We start from the raw sequence: 19,113 nt of genomic DNA, 5'->3' as shown, positions 1-19,113 counted from the left end.
TTTCTCAAATCCCACTTTCACTTTGGAGTGGAGTTTAGAAAACCCCAATTGAAAAATTGCCTACGTCAAAATGATGACGATGATGATTAGGACTCCGTGGTGGTGCCTGATCGTCGATTCAACAGTAGATTTAACCAGAAATTGAGAAATTAGGGAAAATATACCTTTCCCTAGGAATGATGTCTATGATGCTCCTACGACAAATCCATTTCAGTAGAAATGTTGGTGGCGGAGATAGGAATCTAATGACACCTTTCGTTTCTCGATCGGTCGAATATTCGTCGAGCAATGAGAGAAAAAAAAGAGAGGCGGAGACGGAGACGACGGAGCTTTCATGGTAGTCCCTATCTCTGCGCTATCCAGATTCTTCTTCGTCTTCTTCTTCTTCTTCTTGTTCTTCTTTTTTTAACCTTACTTACTTAACTTATATATATATATATATATATATATATATATATATATATATATATATATATATATTAAGCTTACATATATATTACACACACACGCACACACACACACACACACACACATATATATATATATATATATATATATATATATATATATCTTTATTCCATTTTTTTACTATTTATTTATTTAATTTAATAACATTTAATTAATTAATAATTATTTTTTTCATACTATTTATTTTTATTTGTTTATTTAATACATTAATTTAATAGTGTTTAACCACTTAATTAATTAATTATTTTTTTTTAATTTTTAATTTTTTTTTTCGGGTTATTACAAGACATGCGAGAGACGTCATTCGTGGGAGTGCCTGGCAGGGAGAGGTGTATGCTACCGGTGTGGGAGACCCGGTCATATGACACGTGCATGCCCAAGGTCGTAGGACCAGGTTTCAGCTCCCAAACCTTATCGGGGAGGACATCAGCCAGCTCGGAAAGGATATTCGGTGCCTCGTGGAGGCCGGGAGAGGAATGTAGCCCCAGTGTGAGTTTACGCTCTGACGCCGGGTGATGCTGAGACTGCTGCGGATATGGTGATAGGTACATTTACTGTTTTATCATATGCAGTTATTGTTCTATTTGACGCAGGTGCCACTTGTTCATTTGTCTCTGCATCTTACGTTAAATTATCTGAAAGTGAGACCCAATTGTTAGATATAACATTGTCAGTAGCTACACCATCAGGGTTAGTGATGAGATGTCAAAGGGTACTTAGAAGGCATCCAATAGAAATTCAGGGGAGAGTGTTACTAGCAGATCTGATTGTATTTGATATGTGTAGGTTTGATGTAATACTGGGTATGGACTGGTTGACTGGTAATCATGCCAGCATTGATTGTTGTCAAAAAGAAGTAATTTTCAGACACCCTGGTGAACAAGAATTCAGATTCGTTGGTTCACGGGTACGTACTCCACTGCAGCTGGTATCAACTTTACAAGCTAGCAGATTACTCTGGGACGAGAGTAAGGGATGCGTGGCTTTTATAAAGGAAGCGTTAGAAAATGAATCGAAACTCGACAGTACCCCATTCGTGCAAGAATTTCCATATGTTTTTCCTAAGGAACTACCAGGATTGCCTCCCGAACACGAGGTGAATTTTCTTATAGATTTGCCTCCAGGGATAGCGCCGATCTCTAAGGTTCCCTACCGTATGACTACAACTGAATTGGGAGAATTAAAAGAACAGTTGCAAGACTTGCTGAACAAGGGGTTTATACAACCCAGTGTGTCGCCATGGGAAGTTATAGTATTATTTGTAAAGAAGAAAGACGAGTCTTTGAGGATGTGTATTAATTATAGGGAAATCAACAAGGTTACTATTAAGAATAAATATCCTCTACCCCATATAAACGATTTATTTGATCGGCTCCAGGGTACACAAGTATATTCCAAGATCGACCTCAGATCAGGGTATCATCAGGTGAGAGTAAAGGCAGAGGACGTAGTAAAGACAACCTTCAGGACCAGGTACAGGCACTATGAATTCCTCGTTATGCTGTTTGGTCTGACGAATGCCCCAGTTGTGTTCATGGATTTAATGAATAGAGTTTTTCACCAGTATTTAGATCAGTTTGTGGTGGTTTTTATTGATGATATACTGATATACTTGAAGAATTTCGAGGATCATGAGGTGCATTTGAGGCAGATACTACCGACACTTAGAGAGGAAAATCTTTACACCAAGTTTAGTAAGTGTGAGTTCTGGCTTGAGAAGGTTGCATTTTTGGGCCATGTGATCTCAAAAGATGGTATTTCAGTAGATCCCAGTAAGATTGACGAGGTGGTGAATTGGGCCAGGCCGAAGAACGTGCAAGAAGTCAGAAGTTTCTTAGTGCTAACAGGTTATTACTGTCAATTCGTTGAGGGGTTTTCAGTTTTATTAAGACCTCTCATACGTTTGACCAGGAAAAATGCTATATTTGTGTGGGATGAAGAATGCGAGCAAAGTTTCCCAAATTGAAGCAGCGGCTCGTCATTGCACCAGTTCTGACGATTCCTTCTGGAGGTAATGGTTATATTATCTACAGTGACGCGTCTTTGAGAGGGTTCAGTTGTGTACTGATGTAGCATGGTAGGGTGGTTGTTGATAGGCTGATGAAGACGACTCATTTTCTACCTATTAAAGTTAGCTACCCTATGAGTAGATTAGTAGAGATTTACATTTAGGAGGTTGTTCAACCTCATGGAATGCTAGTATCCATAGTCTCGGACTGTGATCCAAGTTTTACATTGTGATTCTAAAGGAGCTTGCAGAAGGCATTGGGGACTCAGTTAACATTCAACACTGCTTTCCATTCTCAGACAGATGACCAGACAGAGAGAATGATTAAGATACTTGAGGATATGTTGCGAGCGTGTGTACTGGATTTTGGGGGTAGCTGGACTCAATTTTTGCCGCTAGTTGAATTTGCTTATAATAACAGTTATTAGGCTAGCATTAGCATGACACCATACGAGGCGTTATATGCTAGAAAATGCCGATCTCTTCTTTTCTGGGATGAAGTTGGCGAGAGGCGAGTTTTGGGTCCAGAGATAATTCAGCAGGCATGCGAAAAAGTTTGACTCATTCAAGATAGAATCAGTGCAGCACAGAGTCGACAGAAGAGCTACGCAAATACTTGCCTCTGGAAACTGGAATTTGAAGTGGGTGATCATGTATTTCTGAAAACCACAACATTGAAAGGGATCATGAGGTTTGAGAAGAAGGTAAGTTAAGCGTTAGGTTCATTGACCCATTTGAGATACTTGAGAAGATTGGGTTAGTTGCCTATCGGCTCACTTTACCGTCATTTCTATTCAGGATTTACGACGTGTTTCATGTTTCTATGTTAAGGAAATACGTCTCAGATCCTTCCCATATCATTAGTTATGTAGAATTGGAACTCAGTGTGATCTAGCATACGAAGAAGCTTCGGTGCGGATCCTAAATAGAAAAGAACAGGTATTGCGCAGTAAGAGGATACCGTTAGTGAAAGTCTTGTGGATGAACCACGCGGTAGAAGAGGCCTCGTGAGAGCTTCAAAATGAAATCAGACAGAAATATCCCCACTTATTTGGTGAACACAGCGGTGATGTATAATTAAGGTAATTGTAATGTAGTGTATAGGATAGGTAGTATTTTGATTTTAAGGGAATTTTCTTTTATAATTGTAATCTCCTAGAACTACCCATGTAATCACGGTATTTCTCTGTCATAAGTGAGGGCAGATAATAAAATAAGTAGATCATTTTGCCTTTAAATGATGATGAGATATATAAACAGTAAATTTCGAGGACGAAATTTAATAAGGAGGGGAGAATGTAACGACCCGAAGAATAATGATATTTAAATAATAAAGAGGGAGGAAAATGGAAATGGAAACAGAAGGAGGCAGCAGACTTCGTCGACGAACGCGTTGCATTTTGGATATAATAACCCAAGGAATTTTCTAATGGCCCCGTCGACGAACACAGGGGATTCGTTGACGAGGGTATAAGAGGGTCTCGTCGACGATGACATATTTTGTTGACGATAAAATACCGAGAGAAGGTTTTGGGCGATTCTGAATTTCTTCGATGAAGGGGAGTGTTTGTTGACGAATTTCCTATTAGACTCGTCGACGAGATGACGTGGCTCGTTGACGAAGGCCGTAGTATAAATAGTGCAAAACCTTGGATTAATGCAAAAATTCAGCGTCGTTCTCCTTCCTTTCTCTCTCTTACAATTCCTCTCCCTTCTTTCTTCGATTTAGGCCCCGTCAGACGCCAGATTGACGATCTGGGGCCACCACGACGCTCCTAGCGGAGTTCTCTTCAAGTTTGCTGGGACGGATCATCGGTGGGATCGAGTTGAATTTCTTCCTAGAATCAGGGTAAGGTCTTTTAGTTAGTTTTTGACTTTCTGACAGTTGTATCAATGATAGAGACAAAGAAATAATGATATTCTGTTATGAAAAATGTTATTTTCAGGGTGTTGAGTAGGAAGCTCTACATGTGTTGGACCAGTATACAGTAGGGGCTTTTTAATAGTCAGGTACGAGAAATATGCTATGCTAGGAAACCCTTTTACGATTTCAGTACGAACTATATGTTTTTACCAAATTATTATTCAGATTATATATATTTACAGTTTTCAGAACTTGATAATATTAATATTTATTTGTGTGGCTTGAGTTGATAACAGAACAGTACTATATTTATAGAATTTGTGAATACCATATTTATAGTGATTAATAGAAATACCATGATATTTGCATGTTTATAGAATGACGACTTTTTCAGTGTACAGTATACTCAGAAATACGCATTTTCAGTAATTTCAGAATAACACGTTTATTAGTACCATAATACCCCAATATATAGATCTTCAGACAGTAGTTCAATTATATAGAAATCAGATTTTCAATCAGTTTATTTAGAATTTCAGATAAATTTTATGGGGTTGTGGTTATTTTAGAAATCATAGTAAAAACAGTATATTACAGATATCAGTTACCTATATAGTATCAGACCTTGATGGATCAGACAATAGAGCACTGTACCGTAGCTACAGATATTCAGTTCAGAGTGCAACCACTTTACTTAGATAGTAAGTGGTATGAGGTCGATCGTGCCCACATCGGGGCAGGCTCTCCATCAGATATGGATTGAGGGGGCCGATCAAACTGTCGGAGTTCAGTTGACTTACCCTGGTTGGCCAGCCAAGATAGGTCCCGCCTTCGGGCCGCACAACCCTGTCATGAGGGGTTAAATCATGACATACAACCATTTAGGAAAATTTTTCAGATATTATGAGTACTATCAGACTTTCAGAAATAGTAGTATTAATATGAAAAGTAATTTCATATAGATTGGCATGTTCAATTATGTAGTTAATGGTTTTATTATATGTTATGTAATATCAACACTTTTGGATTTAATTATTCATATTATTCTTAAATCAGATTATTTTTACCAAACTATAGCTCAATAGCCACACTCTAGTAATAACATGTTTCGTCTTACTGAGTGTTGGCTCATCCCAGTGTTGAATTATTTTTGAGGTGAACCAGTTAGGCGAGCGGAGCAGGCTCGCAGGTAGAGGGGCTGTTGTACTGCCCTTTTTGAGAGTGAATATTTTTGGGTAACATGTTTTTGTAAACCCTTGATATCAGTAAGGGTAGTTTCGGGAAAACAGTGATAATTGTATATTGTGGGTTGGTTTAACACTCTGGTATTGTATTATGTGTGGTTTTATTTTATATGATTGGTCTTCTACTGTTTAGGTTAATGATTGAATTTAAAACTAGGGAAAAATATTTTATTTTATTAGTAGGTCGTTTCAATAACACTCTTAAGGTATTTGGTTGTGCATGTTTTGTTCTACTTCAGCCTCATGAGTGTACCAAATTGGATCCTAGATCCCGTTTATGTTGTTTCTTGGGATATAGTGTTGAACACAAAGGGTACAGATGTTGGGATCCTTACTCCAAATGTCTCAGAGTGTCACGTCATGTTATTTTCTAGGAACACAAGATTTTTGCCTCCATATCCAAGTTTCAACTATCACACAACAACACCTCTCTACTCTTCACTGATCTCTCAGCAGATCTTTTTCGTGATACTCCTGAGACAAGATCTTCTTCTGAGTCAACTTCCCCAGCAACACATCCTATCTATTTATCAGATGAGTCATTACCACCTAACATGTCTCCAGATACTCCACCTAAGTCATCCACTTTGCCCACTTCTGAGCAACCTCTCTCTTCTGATGGATCCACTCCAATAGCTCCCGATCTCCTTCCTTGACAAAGTGATTAGGTAAAAACTCCTTCTATTCATCTTCGTGACTTTGTAATGTCCACTATTTTTACTCAGCATGAACCTCAGTCTTATTGTGAAACTAGTTCTAACCCTCTTTGGTAGAAAGCAATGGATGAGGAACTACAGACACTCGAAAACACTCACACTTGGGATCTCGTGGACTTGCCAATTGGCAAACATGCTCTGGGATGCAACTGGGTTTACAAAATCAAAACTCACTCTGATGGGTCTATTGAGAGGTACAAAGCTTGCTTGGTAGCAAAAGGTTTTACCCAAGAGTATGGGATCAACTATGAGGAGACCTTTGCCCCGGCTGCCCGTCTCACTTCACTCCACAACTTAATTTTAGTTGCTGCCATTCGTCATTGAGGTCTATTTCAAATGGATGTCAAGAATGCCTTTCTTCATGGTGAACTCACTGAAGAAGTTTATATGTGTCCTCCTGGTTCTCATCATCTTCCGCATCAAGTCTGCAAACTTCGTCGGGCTTTGTATGGTCTCAAGCAAGCTCCTCGGGCTTGTTTTTCCAAGTTTAGAACCATTGTTGGAGATTTTGGATTCACTCCCAGCCCGCATGACTCTGCCCTTTTCATCCACAAATCAGACCAGCGGACTATACTCCTTCTCCTCTATGTTGATGATATAATCATCACCGACGATGATGCGTCCAAAATTTCGGCTTTCAAAACCTATCTCAGCCAACATGTCGAAATGAAAAATCTTGAGAAGCTTAGTTACTTTTTGGGACTTGAGATCACTTCTAACTCCAAAGGATATTATCTTTCTTAAGCCAAGTATGCTTCAGATCTTCTTACTCGAGCATGACTCACATATAGTAAGACATGCACCACTCCTCTCGAGCTCAACTCAAAACTCACTCCTATGGATGGTATACCTTTGGATGACCCCACCCTATTTCACCAGTTGTTTGGGAGTCTTATTTATCTTACAGTTACTCGCCCAGACATCTTTTACGCTATCCATATTGTCAGTCAATTTCTATCCTTTCCTCGCACACCCCATTATGTCGCAGTGCTTCACATTCTCAGGTACATTAAGGGGACCCTATTTCATGGTCTCCATTTCTCTACCCACTCTTCACTTTGAGTTTCGTGCCAACTCAGTTGCAGATTGGGCAGGTGACCCCACTAATCGTAGATCCACCACTAACTATTTGTAGAGACCCGAAGAATTATGGTATTTAAATAATAAAAGAGGGAGAAAAAGGGAATTGAAAAAGGTGTCACAATAGGTCCTCGTCGATGAACGCAAAGTGGCTTATTGAGATCGTCGACGAGGACACGTGTCTCGTCAACAAGAAGATACCGAGGCTATTTTTAACTCTAAATTTCATCAACGAGGAATAAGCGTTCGTCAATGAACTTCCTTTGTGGCCTCGTCGACGAGTGCAGGTGTATAAATAGCCTAAACTTGATTTTTCCAGCAGAAATTACGCCAAAACTCTCTCTCTCTCTCTCTCTCTCTCTCTCTCTCTCTCCTATTCGTCCCTTCCCCCTTCTCTCTAAGATTTTAGGCCGGATTCTTGCTGGTTCGACGATTCGAGGCCGCCACGATACTCCTGGGAAAGTTCTCTTTAAGTCTTTTGGAGTAGATCGTTGGTGGGGCTAACGTGAATTCCATTCCAAATTCAGGATAAGACATTTTATTTAATATTTGGTTTTCCTGCAGTTATAGAAAATGTCGTACTCAAAGAAATACTGAAGTTTTGTTTAGGGAGATGTTGTTTTCAGGGTGTTGAATGGGGAACCCTGCGGGTGTAGGACTAGACATTGTAGGGGCTTTTCAATAGTCAGGTAAGGGAGTAAATTAAAGTAGTAATTTTTCATGAAAATTATTATTATTATTTACTAGTAGATTTATGTTCATAAAGTATGTATTATATATGAGCATATTTTTGAAGATATATATTTGGGGAAATACTGCTTTTACATAGGAATATGTATTTTTAGTATGAAATGTCAGGAAATGAGATTTCAGAACCGAATCCATGATTTTATTCAGTATTGTGTCGCATGAATATTATTTTACGCATATTATATTATGTTAAGTCAATTTGACGGAAAAAACATGTTTTAGTTATTTTTAGGAATAACATGATAATACAGTAAACTATGATTTCAGAATATATGATAAATAATACATTTATTCAGATTAGTATGTATGATATGTTTGGCACAAGGCCGTGATTGATAGTAGGCGCAAGGTCGTAGATATGCACGTATTTGGCGCAAGGCCGTAGTTATGAATGTATTCGGCGCAAGGCCATAATTATTTATGTTATTATAGAATTTAGAAAATGCTATCAATCTATTTATGTTAAAACAGTATATAATCATATAATATATGTTATCAGAACTCGGATGATAGTTCAGATTAGTTATTAGGAGCACGATACTGTAGCTATACAGTTTAGTTTAGTTCAGACTTGTGCTAACTGCCCCTGCAAGTAGAGGGGGTGAGAGATGGATAGTCGATGTGACTTTCATTGTAGAGTTGTAAACGTCCACCTGGCAGTCTGGACTAGGGTGCGGTGGGCCCATCGTACTTATAGACATTTTTGACTCGGTAGTGGTCGGTCAGCCATTGTCGGGTCCCGCCTTCGGGTTGCACAATCCGTCGTGGGGGGTAATATATGACATCAACTAGCTATTCATCTTGGGTAAATTTCAGAATTACTAGTTATATCAGATGATTTTATGAACAGTATGATTCAGTATAACTATGAGATTATTTGTTATTCAGCTATGATATTGCTAATGTTTTTAAGCTGCAATATGTACTGTATATTTAATATAGCACCTAAATATTCATGTTGCCACACAACTGTATTTAGTTTACTTCCCTTACTAAGAAGTGTCTCATCCCAGGGAACCCAGAAAGGCAGGTCGACCGAGCCCTGTGCCGTTGAGGCGGTTGTGTTACCCCGTTAGGAAGGCGAGTCTTTTGAACTAGGGTCAGTGGGGTTTTGAAGTAGATCCTAGTTTTTATCTTTTGATGTTTTGAGGATTGTATATTTATACAGTATATGGTGGAATGTAGGTAACTCTGGTATACTATGTTATATGGTTAAGTGGATGAAATTTATGTTTACTGCTGCCTAAGTTTCCGCTGTGTATGACAGGTGTGTCCTCGTTACCTACCGGTTTGGGTTGACTTTGTTATATTTTAAGTTAATGATAGTTAATATGGTTGATTATGTAGTAGATTAAGCAAGTCGTTACACTGTTGCTTCTTCATTAGTGATTCTCTTATTTCTTGGCGCAGCAAGAAGCAAAAGGTCGCTGCTCGTTCAAGCACAGAAGCTGAGTATCGTGCTCTTGTTGATACAACTTAGGAACTTCTTTGGTTTTGCTCGTTACTTGAAGACATGGGCGTCACTCATTCTACTATAACTATCATCAGCTGTGATAATCAAAGTGTTATCCAGATTGCTCACAATGATGTATTCCATGAACGCACAAAACACATTGAGATTAATTGTCACTTTGTCGTCATCATCTTACTTGTGGCACCATTGGACTATTATTAGTTTCTTATGCCAATCAAACTACAAATATCTTCACTAAGAAGCATCCTCTTGGACGCCTTCAAAATTTAGTTTCCAAACTCAAATTGGTCTCCATTTTGCCACCTTGAGGGCTCTTAATATATATAACACTTGTCCCACATCGATTTGGTAAACAAACCTTTCCCTTAGATTAGACTATAAATAGGATACCCCTCTTGTATACAAATTACACAATTCAATACAATTCTCTTCTCTTGTATTGTCTCACACTCTCTCTCTAAAAAATAACTATGCTTATTTGTCATTGGATGAGTGTGATTGCTTTGTGGTGTGGAACTTGGATATTTGTGTGATTTGTTAGAATGCAATGTTGATTTTGGACATGTTGGCAGTGTCTTCGAAGAGAAAATAATGCATGAGGAAATGAGGGAAAGAAGCACAACATAATATGAGTTTGTGGATTGACCAAGGGAGATACATGCCTTGATTCTCCTCACCTTTGTGCTTTAGCAAGCATTATGGAAAAAAATTTTCTACCAACAAAAATTCTTGTGATCGGAACCAAGTGTGTAGTCAAACACAAGTGTAATGCCTTTGTGTTTATTACCCAGTGCATTAAGGCAAAATATTGCAAACAAGGTGTATAGATAGGAAAGGCTTGTGCTTGACACTATTGCAAGCTACTTATATTATGTAGGTAAAACTAATAAAATTTAAGTAGAAAATTTTAGGCAAATGCACAAAAGGTCTAGGTTGTTACACAAAATATTTTTATCCCAAGGATGAGGGAACTTACCATAAAGTTTTCATAAGACACTGCCATAGGTCATTGTGGACATTTGCTGTACTAAATGGGAAAGTTTTGCAGGCTAAGACATTGTGCACATTGGCTTGCCCTTGACCATGAAATATCAGGTGGCATTCATGTCATAAATACCTAATATGATTCTTTAGATAAGTTGTTGATTCCTCCTATTATAATCATAAGGGTCTAAAAATATTTTTACAAGAAAGTGATGGTGAACTCTATTGCTCCTTTGTACATGTTGTATCAAGCATGCCTTGACAAGTGTCATATAGGAGGGCTTATATTTGCTTTTGGAGAGAGTGAAGGGCTCCTAAATTACCATGGATGCCAGATTCTCAATTGACGTTACTATAAATGGAAATACCTTTTTAGCCTCGAGCACTAGCTACCGTTGCTATCACCCTTGCCAATTATTTGATAGTCCACAATTGCTAAAATATCTAGAAAATTCTAATAGATGAGAAGGCTTAGTTCCAATGCCAAAGAGTTTAAGAGTGTCACACAATTGTCCTATTATAAGTTCAAAGTGAGGCATGATGAATTGTCCGTTCTTTTTTTTTTTTGGCTCACTAGTCGTTGCATGACAAAGGCGAAATTGTGACATAATGGCTTATTGGAGGTGGACAACTTAGGGAGTAGGATTACCATACCAAAGGTGTAGAATAAGGCATGCATGCTATGTCCCCATAATATGTCCCATCCATTTGATAGTCCATAATTTCTTGAATATCTAGAGAAATCCGATGGATGAATAATGCTTGGCTTAAATATGTATGCGTTAGCTACCATGTGGTTGCCTCATAAAAGGTTAGGAGTAAGACATGATGGATTTGCCCTTTTGTCCATTGCAAAATAAGGGTGAGAATATAACATAGTGGCTATTGGTGGCAGACAACTTAGGGTTGAGGATAACATGGGGAAGGGGCAAAATTAGGTGTGCTTGGATGTTTGATGCTCTTGCATGCACAAGGAATGGATAGGAGTTAAGTGTCATCATCCAAGCTCCACTTAAAGGTGACACTAACTTCATTGTCACTAAAACACCCTAGAATGTTCAGTGTTGGTTAGTTGACCCCAAGTTGGGTAAGGAGGTAAAGGTCTATAAGGTCCCAACCACCTTAGACTCTTGGTCATTAAGAAAAGAAAACTAATCAAATTTACAAAATCTAACTTAAATACATTGATACTGCACCATGTAGCCTTGTTTGTATAATTGTTGTTATTGTGATAAAAATTTCACTACAGTTGTTAGCTATTGTGGTTGGATATTTAGGTATTATTTACTTAAATAGTCTTTGATTTTTTATTTGTTTTTACTTGTGAAATGGTAATTAAAGATTTAGATAAAACAATAAAAATAATAATGGTAATAGGTAAATCAAGAGTTAAATATAACGCTTAATTAAATGTTATATATAATGTATACAACTTATAAGTACAATAATATATAAGTTTTCTTAAAAATTAAATCAAAATTAAACCTTCAATTAACACTAAACACCAAATTAGTCTTTATTTTGTTTAAAAAAATACATATAGAATTTGATCTTTTTTTATAAACAAATGATGATGTAAAGATGTTACTTCCTAAAAACTGCAGTTAATATTTAATAATAGCATTTAGAACATAATTAAATAATTTTGAGCTAGAAAACTAAAAAAATGAGCCAAGACTTGTGTGTGCGAGTGTGTGTGGGTTGTGGTGGTGGTGGTGGGGAGGGAATGGAAAGAGGGGAGAGGAGGGGAGGGAGGTGTTTTCAGCCAAACTTGGTGAGTAATGACTGCGTCATGAGTTGAATACTTTCCTAGTGTGCACTAGTTGTGGTGCACAAGCTTGGATTAGGCAACTGATATTTGATTGCAAATATATACACACTCACAAACATCAAATACATAGTAACAAGTGGTAAGCAAGCATGAAAAAGAAAAGTGAAACGCGTGGTAGAAAGCAAAGCAACAGATTCATTTCATTACACATTCATAAGAAAAATATGTTTTGTAGGAGAGATAGTGTAGACTAAACACACGTATGTGCTAGTGGATTATATAAGACGAATGAATACTCACTCACCTCTTAATAGTTTCTAATGCAATTATAGCTCTAGCAAAGGAAAACGTCATATCCAACTTCCTAAATTTTTACATAGCATAATGACCAAAACACAAATCATATGCAAATACATACATGATGGATACAAGGTGAATGCTCACATAAAACGAGCACCATAGGCAAGGACAAAGTCCTTGGACAAGCTTGGCTTATAGTACTCTCCCACTTATATGGTCAATGCACTTGTAGACTTTAACACTAAGCACTACTAAACTTTGTTCGCAAATGGATACATGCTAGTTAATTTCTTCCTCACCTAGGCCTTCACTTTGCTAAGAATCATGTTTTGGATTGTTTGTAAGAATTTCTTTAACTCTTTGATCTTTATTAGTGTTGTGGTTCATTGACTACATGTTGCATCATTGCTATTAGCATAGTGTGGTTGGAGGTAAATAATTTGGAACATTGGGTGCACTTTCATCAAGTTGAAGGGCATTCTTACAGGAACCTATTTTGACTTGGATCCATATTGGGACTGATCCCTTATAATTGTGATGTAGTCTTCTATACTAGCCTTCGAGAGAGTAAGTTGTTTCGAAAAACCTTGACATGCACCAAGTCTTCCACGTTGGAGGACAACATTATTCTCCATTGATTTGCCCTTTTTTCATTCTTTCAGTGGCCTTTTCTAGGTGAGCATGGGTAATCTCGACATTCTTTCTCTTTTTTTTGGTGCAGAAGGCTGTAGGATTCTTCCCTTCATATGGTATCATCCATCTATATGGGACAAAAATGGCCACCGATTCATGGCAAGTTCGAAAGGACTATTATTGGTGATGGAGCTCATTTGAAAACAAAGCCACATTGAATAGATGCACCAAGTCTTTCTTGTTGGCATTGAAGAAAGGATGCTAGTGCTCCTTAAGTAGCTATCGCTCCATTTGGCCATTAGTCCGGAGATGGCTTCAGGAGATGCCCAATTGTTATCCAATGGGTTAGAAAAATTATTTGTGAATTCATGCCATAGTCAATAATTATGTCTTAAGAGACCATTTCACAATGTGTTTTAAAAGGGCCATGCTATCTCCTTTGGTGAATGATACCTTCATGCAAGGATAAAAGTGTCATACTTTAAAAACTTATAGGCACTCATAATGATAGAACCAATATCCCCAACTTGAGGTTAGTGAAAATATAAAGGCACTAGACACTAGAAGTGGCTCCAACAACCTTACAATCTTCTTCTATTCAATCTTGTCTTCTTCCTAGACGAGTCAAGTTCATGCATATTCAACGACATCATCATGCATGTATCACCAATAATATCCTTCTAGGTGGCTTTCAAAAATGAATCAAGGCACCCTTATATGATTGCCTTCCTCAAGTCACTAGCTTGATGAATAAAGAACCAATTTTTCATATGTTCAAAGTAAGCCATCCTCTACCCAGAATTGGTGAATTTGCCCTCTTTCAATAGTTTCATGATGATTTAGGAGCTGTCAAGTATGCTATGGTATACATGGCCGCGAGCTCGACCTTCCAAATCAAAGCATTAGCAACATATTTCATTCGTCCAACCTATTATTCTCTTCTAGTAGTGCCATGATGATTGGGAGTTGTCAAGTATGCTACAATCTAGATGACCACGAGTTTGATATTCCAAATCAAATCATTAGCCACTTAATTCAGCTATCCAATATGGTATCGAAAATGAAATCAAACTCTTCCAATAATTCTAGCCAATAAGCTTGGGAGATAACTTAGGTTGTCTAAAGGAGCACCCAACAATTGAGTTATTCATCTACAATTAACTTTGACCAAAGTAGGTAGCCTTATAGCACTCAAAGGCAATGGATCACAACTTACAATTCTCTCATAATCTTGGTACTCTTGTTTGACTTTGTGAAGCTTCTAACTCTTGAAACCAACAAAATGTCCCTTTTTGCAATAAGACACCATTAAGGTCGAGGTCGAATGCATAAATTAATACCTCAAAGGGCTTCATATTGAATATAAGAGCAAGGATTGGATCCTCCATCGTGATTCCCTTCAAGTCATCAATAGCTCCTTATAGTCCTCTGCTAGTTCCAACCATAACCCTTTTTTAGAAGTTCATTCAGTTAATGGCATAACTCTCCTCAAGTACCCTTTAACAAATTTTGAATAATAGTTGACGAGGCCAAGAAAGATAGAAATTGTTTCACATTTTTCAAGACCTTCTAGTCTTGGATAGCCCTCACTTTCTCCGTGTCTATTTAGATGAACTTGATATGCTCCTAGGAAACTGATCACTTCTTCTTTTGGCATATATGCTGTTCTCCTTAATTTGGTCAAACACCTTCCATAAATTCTCTTTATCCTCTTCCAAACTAGTCATAGGCAACAACATCATTACTATATTCCACAAAAAAACTTTTAGAGTAGTCATGAAACACTTGGTTCATTAAATGCAAAAAGTTTCTTGCGCGTTAGTTAGCCTAAAAGGCATCATCAACAACTCAAAGCCCCGTAGTGAGTTATGCAAGTAGTCTTTTGTTCATCACCATTTTTCTATCCACACTTGATAGTAGCCTTATCATAGGTCAAACTTGGTGAAGTACTTGAAGTGACTAATTGATGAAACAAATCTATAATAAGAGGAATAAGATACTTCTATGATAGCCCACACATAATCGTAGGCTTATATTGTGTTTCTTCCACTGCTTTAAAAGATTATATAAAACCTACATCTAGCAGTACATTGAGTTTCACCTTAGGTAAGTACTCAATTTCATGATCACCTTGTCATGGAGCCAAGTTACTTAGTAGCTTATCAAGCATACAACTTTGATTCTTTTAACACATCTTGGATGATGTTGGGTACTTTGTAGAGACCCAGAAATTATAATAATTAAATGATAAAGAGAAGGAAAATTTTAAAAGAACAAAGCAGGGTTTGTCGACAAACACCCTGGTTTCGTTAACGAACTTCCTATGAGATTCGTGGACGAAGTTCAGTGTTTCGTCGACGAAGAGATACCGAGGGGGGTAATTTAGACTCATTGGTTTTCGACAAGTTCTTTACCTTCGTCGACAAACTCCCTTCTTTGGTTCGTCGACAAGTACACGTGGCTCGTCAATGAAGTCACGTGTCAAGTCACCTATAAATACGTGGAAATCAGGTTTTCAACGAAGGATTTAGTCTCTCTCTAGAAACGGATTCTTTGACTTCTCTCTAAGATTTCGGCCTCGTTTCTCCTTGGTTTGACGATTAGAAATTACCACGATAATCTTGGGGAGATTCTCTACAACTTAGCTGGAGCAGAATTTTGGTATGAGAAGTTTGGGCATCATCCCAAGGTCAGGGTAAGTAAGATATTTTAGGGTTTTCATAGTTATTGGGTCTTTCTGAACCCAAATTTTGTATTAGATGTTGATATACTGGTATTTGGGATGATTAAACTAGGTGTTGTGATTTTAGGTTTTAGATTTCCAAACACCGCAAACATGAGTTAAGCATCCCAGTGGGTGTTATATTAGGAACCCAGGTAAAATGATATATATATATATATGTATGTATGTATGTGTGTGTGTGTGTGTGTGTGATTAAATGTTGATATACTGGTATTTGGGATGATTAAACTAGGGTGTTGTGATTTTAGGGTTTGAGTTTCCAAACACCGTAGACATGGGTTAAGGATCCCAGTGGGTGTTATCTCAGGAACCCAGGTAAAATGATATATATATATATATATATATATATATATATGTGTGTGTGTGTGTGTGTGTGTGTGTGTAATTTCAGGGTGTTGAAATTACGAACGCTACAAGTGTGAAACAGAGAAATAATAAACAATTCTCAGGAAGTTCGGTAAAAGAAATATGTTATGTTAGTAAATTCAGAAATTTTTATCAATAAATTATAATATTTGATTATGAGATACAGAGTATAAATTATACAGTTATAAAATTTTCAGTATAAGAGTTCTATTTATTAATTGTGTGGCTTGAGTTAGTATTTGTTCAGTACACTTTTTATACAGTTTTTAGAATATCATGATTTACAGTATTTATGCACATAAATATGTTTTATCAGATTTATAAAATCATGATTTACAATATATACACAGGCATCTTTTACAATATTCACAGAATACCATGATTACAAATTTATAACACTCAGATATTACATTTATTTAGTTCAGATATTACAGATCATACAAATAAGATATTACAGATATTTTAGCCTAGATAATATAGTTTATTTAGATCAGTTTTACAGTGTTATGGTTATACAGAATCATGATGAAACAATAATATATATATATATATATATATATATATATATATATTTATGGAATAGTATTATACAGTATCAAACCCTGATGAATCAAATCAATTATCAGAGCATGGTACCGTAACTATTTCAGTTCAGAGTGCAACCATACATCTCAGATAGAGTATGGAACAGCCGATTGTGCCATAGTAGTGTAGAGTGCTCCCTAGCGTTCGAACCAGGTAGAGCGGGTCTTTCATGCTACAAGCATGTTTATGCATATAGTTAGACTACCACTAGTAAGCCAACCAGTGTTTAATCTCGCCTACGGGCCGCACAATCAGTCATGAGGGGTTAAATCATGACATACAGTTTTTCTGGGAAGTTTTTACAATTATTTATATGTATACAGATTTAGAAAATAACAGCAGATATATTATAATACTAGAAGTATAAATAAATTGAAAGTTCAGATATTACAGTTGTTTTTTAAGCCACATAGGTGTGAGTTTTACTGTATATTATTTTATATGCTATCTTAGTTTCAGTTATTTATCAGTATATTATTCATGTAAACTCAGTTGCCACACACTAGTAATAACATATTTCGTCTTATTGAGAGTTATCTCATCCCAGTAATTTAACATATTTCAGGTGATCCAGCTTGAACAGCAAATCAGGGTCAAAGGTAGAGGGGATAGTTATACTGCCCTGTTAGAAGGGTAAGTGGTTTTGGGGAGATGTATTTATCAGTAGCATATAGGAGATCTGGTGAGGGATTTTTGGAAAGATGTTTTGGAAAAAATATTGAATTCTGGTATTGTAATTATGGTTTAATGATTTTATGTTTTCTGTTGCATAGGTATGTTATAGTATATTTTAATCAGGGGTATCAGAGTAAAATGATTTTCAGTATATAAAAAATATAGCATAAATTTTCAGGTCGTTACATACTTGCTCTTGGGCCATTTCCTTTTCCATCACTAATCTTTAATCCCTTATTAAGTTACATCATAAAAAGGAACTTATCATCATCTCCCTTTTTAACACAACTTGGACCATGAAAGGGCGATCATCCTTTAAGCTAGGGAATTTTACAAAAGGGCATATAGTCTCTTATAGGAATTTTATTCTTAGTATCACTTGAAAATCATCCACCGAAATGACATAAAGTTAACATGCCCCATCATTAGTCAAATTCATAAACAAATGCTTGGCTACTTCCAATGTAGGTTTGATAGTTGAGTTCATCGCTTTTATGCCACCCAAGTTTTTGTTGAGTTTCAAATGAAGTCTCTATGTTTAGCTATGCAGGATGATGCAATAGGTGCCAAGGACTAGCATAGCCTGAGAGCCCTTCGCTTTGATCTTCATGTCTACCAACATCAGACACTTAGTTGGGCTACCTTTCAATTATTTCATCTGCTTATGTAATTCATTGATTTACTACAACACACCCATTGTTGTGATTTCCCTTAACCCTCTTATCATTTTAACTCATTCAGCATAAAAACTTGCAAGACATTAAGTGAAGCGTCGTGACAACAATATACAACTTGGTGGGGGCCTCAACATAAAAGCAAATAATACCTTTACCAAATGGATGCATTGGAAGCTTGAGACATTTAATTCCTTGGTAGATATTGGCTTATTGTAGCTTTCATAATCTTAGATTTAGCCATGTTTAAAGACTTTTTGTCATCCTCATCGATAAAGTACTCTTTTAAAGACTAAAGGAAATTTTTTTTCTAACGTAATCAATCAAGCCTTTTGTCACCACTAGGGTTGTAATCAAGTCCTAATTTCTTATATAGCCCAACATATCCATGCTTTTTATATGTTCAAGGGCAAAAATATAACATGTCTTTCACCACCATCCCCAATGTTCAACATTAAGGCACAGAACTACTTCCCTATTCCTTTGTTGTCCTAGTATGCTTAAGGTTTCATAGTTTAAGCCAAGCATTATATTTGATATTCCTCATTCCTCAACCTTTCAAGGTATCAGTCACCATCTATAAATTAATTTCATTGTACTTGGCTCAATACCACAATTTATCATCCTATACTATAGCCACGAATAACTTATCTTTTCAAGTTAAATTCAATCACATGTAAGTACTATATCCACAAAAAGGGAGTTTTTCAGCTCCTATGCATTACAAGCACCATTGAATGCTCAATGATCTAACACCATTCTGCCATATACCATCCTA

General features: G+C 36.9%; 1 protein-coding gene across 2 annotated transcripts in view; it reads left to right on the top strand.

Annotated features, from left to right (window-relative positions):
* The window catches only part of LOC131152664 (uncharacterized protein At2g23090-like), a 33,313-nt gene extending 15,536 nt beyond the window's left edge, over window positions 1–17,777 (top strand). The window contains exons 4-5 of one of the 2 annotated variants that reach the window (XR_009136081.1): window positions 9,144–9,397; window positions 9,541–9,770. Coding sequence is in view for 1 of the 2 variants with exons in the window: in XM_058104456.1 (XP_057960439.1) it covers window positions 17,552–17,623 (72 nt within the window). In the remaining variant the exon portion in view is untranslated. Of the gene's footprint in view, window positions 1–9,143; window positions 9,398–9,540; window positions 9,771–17,551 lie in introns of those variants that run through there. The other variant, XM_058104456.1, reaches the window with a different exon arrangement.
* The last annotated feature ends 1,336 nt before the right edge of the window (window positions 17,778–19,113 follow it).

Source organism: Malania oleifera, chromosome 1, assembly GCF_029873635.1.
Source record: "Malania oleifera isolate guangnan ecotype guangnan chromosome 1, ASM2987363v1, whole genome shotgun sequence".
Lineage (NCBI taxonomy): Eukaryota > Viridiplantae > Streptophyta > Magnoliopsida > Santalales > Ximeniaceae > Malania > Malania oleifera.
This window is presented reverse-complemented; position numbering and strand designations above follow the sequence as displayed.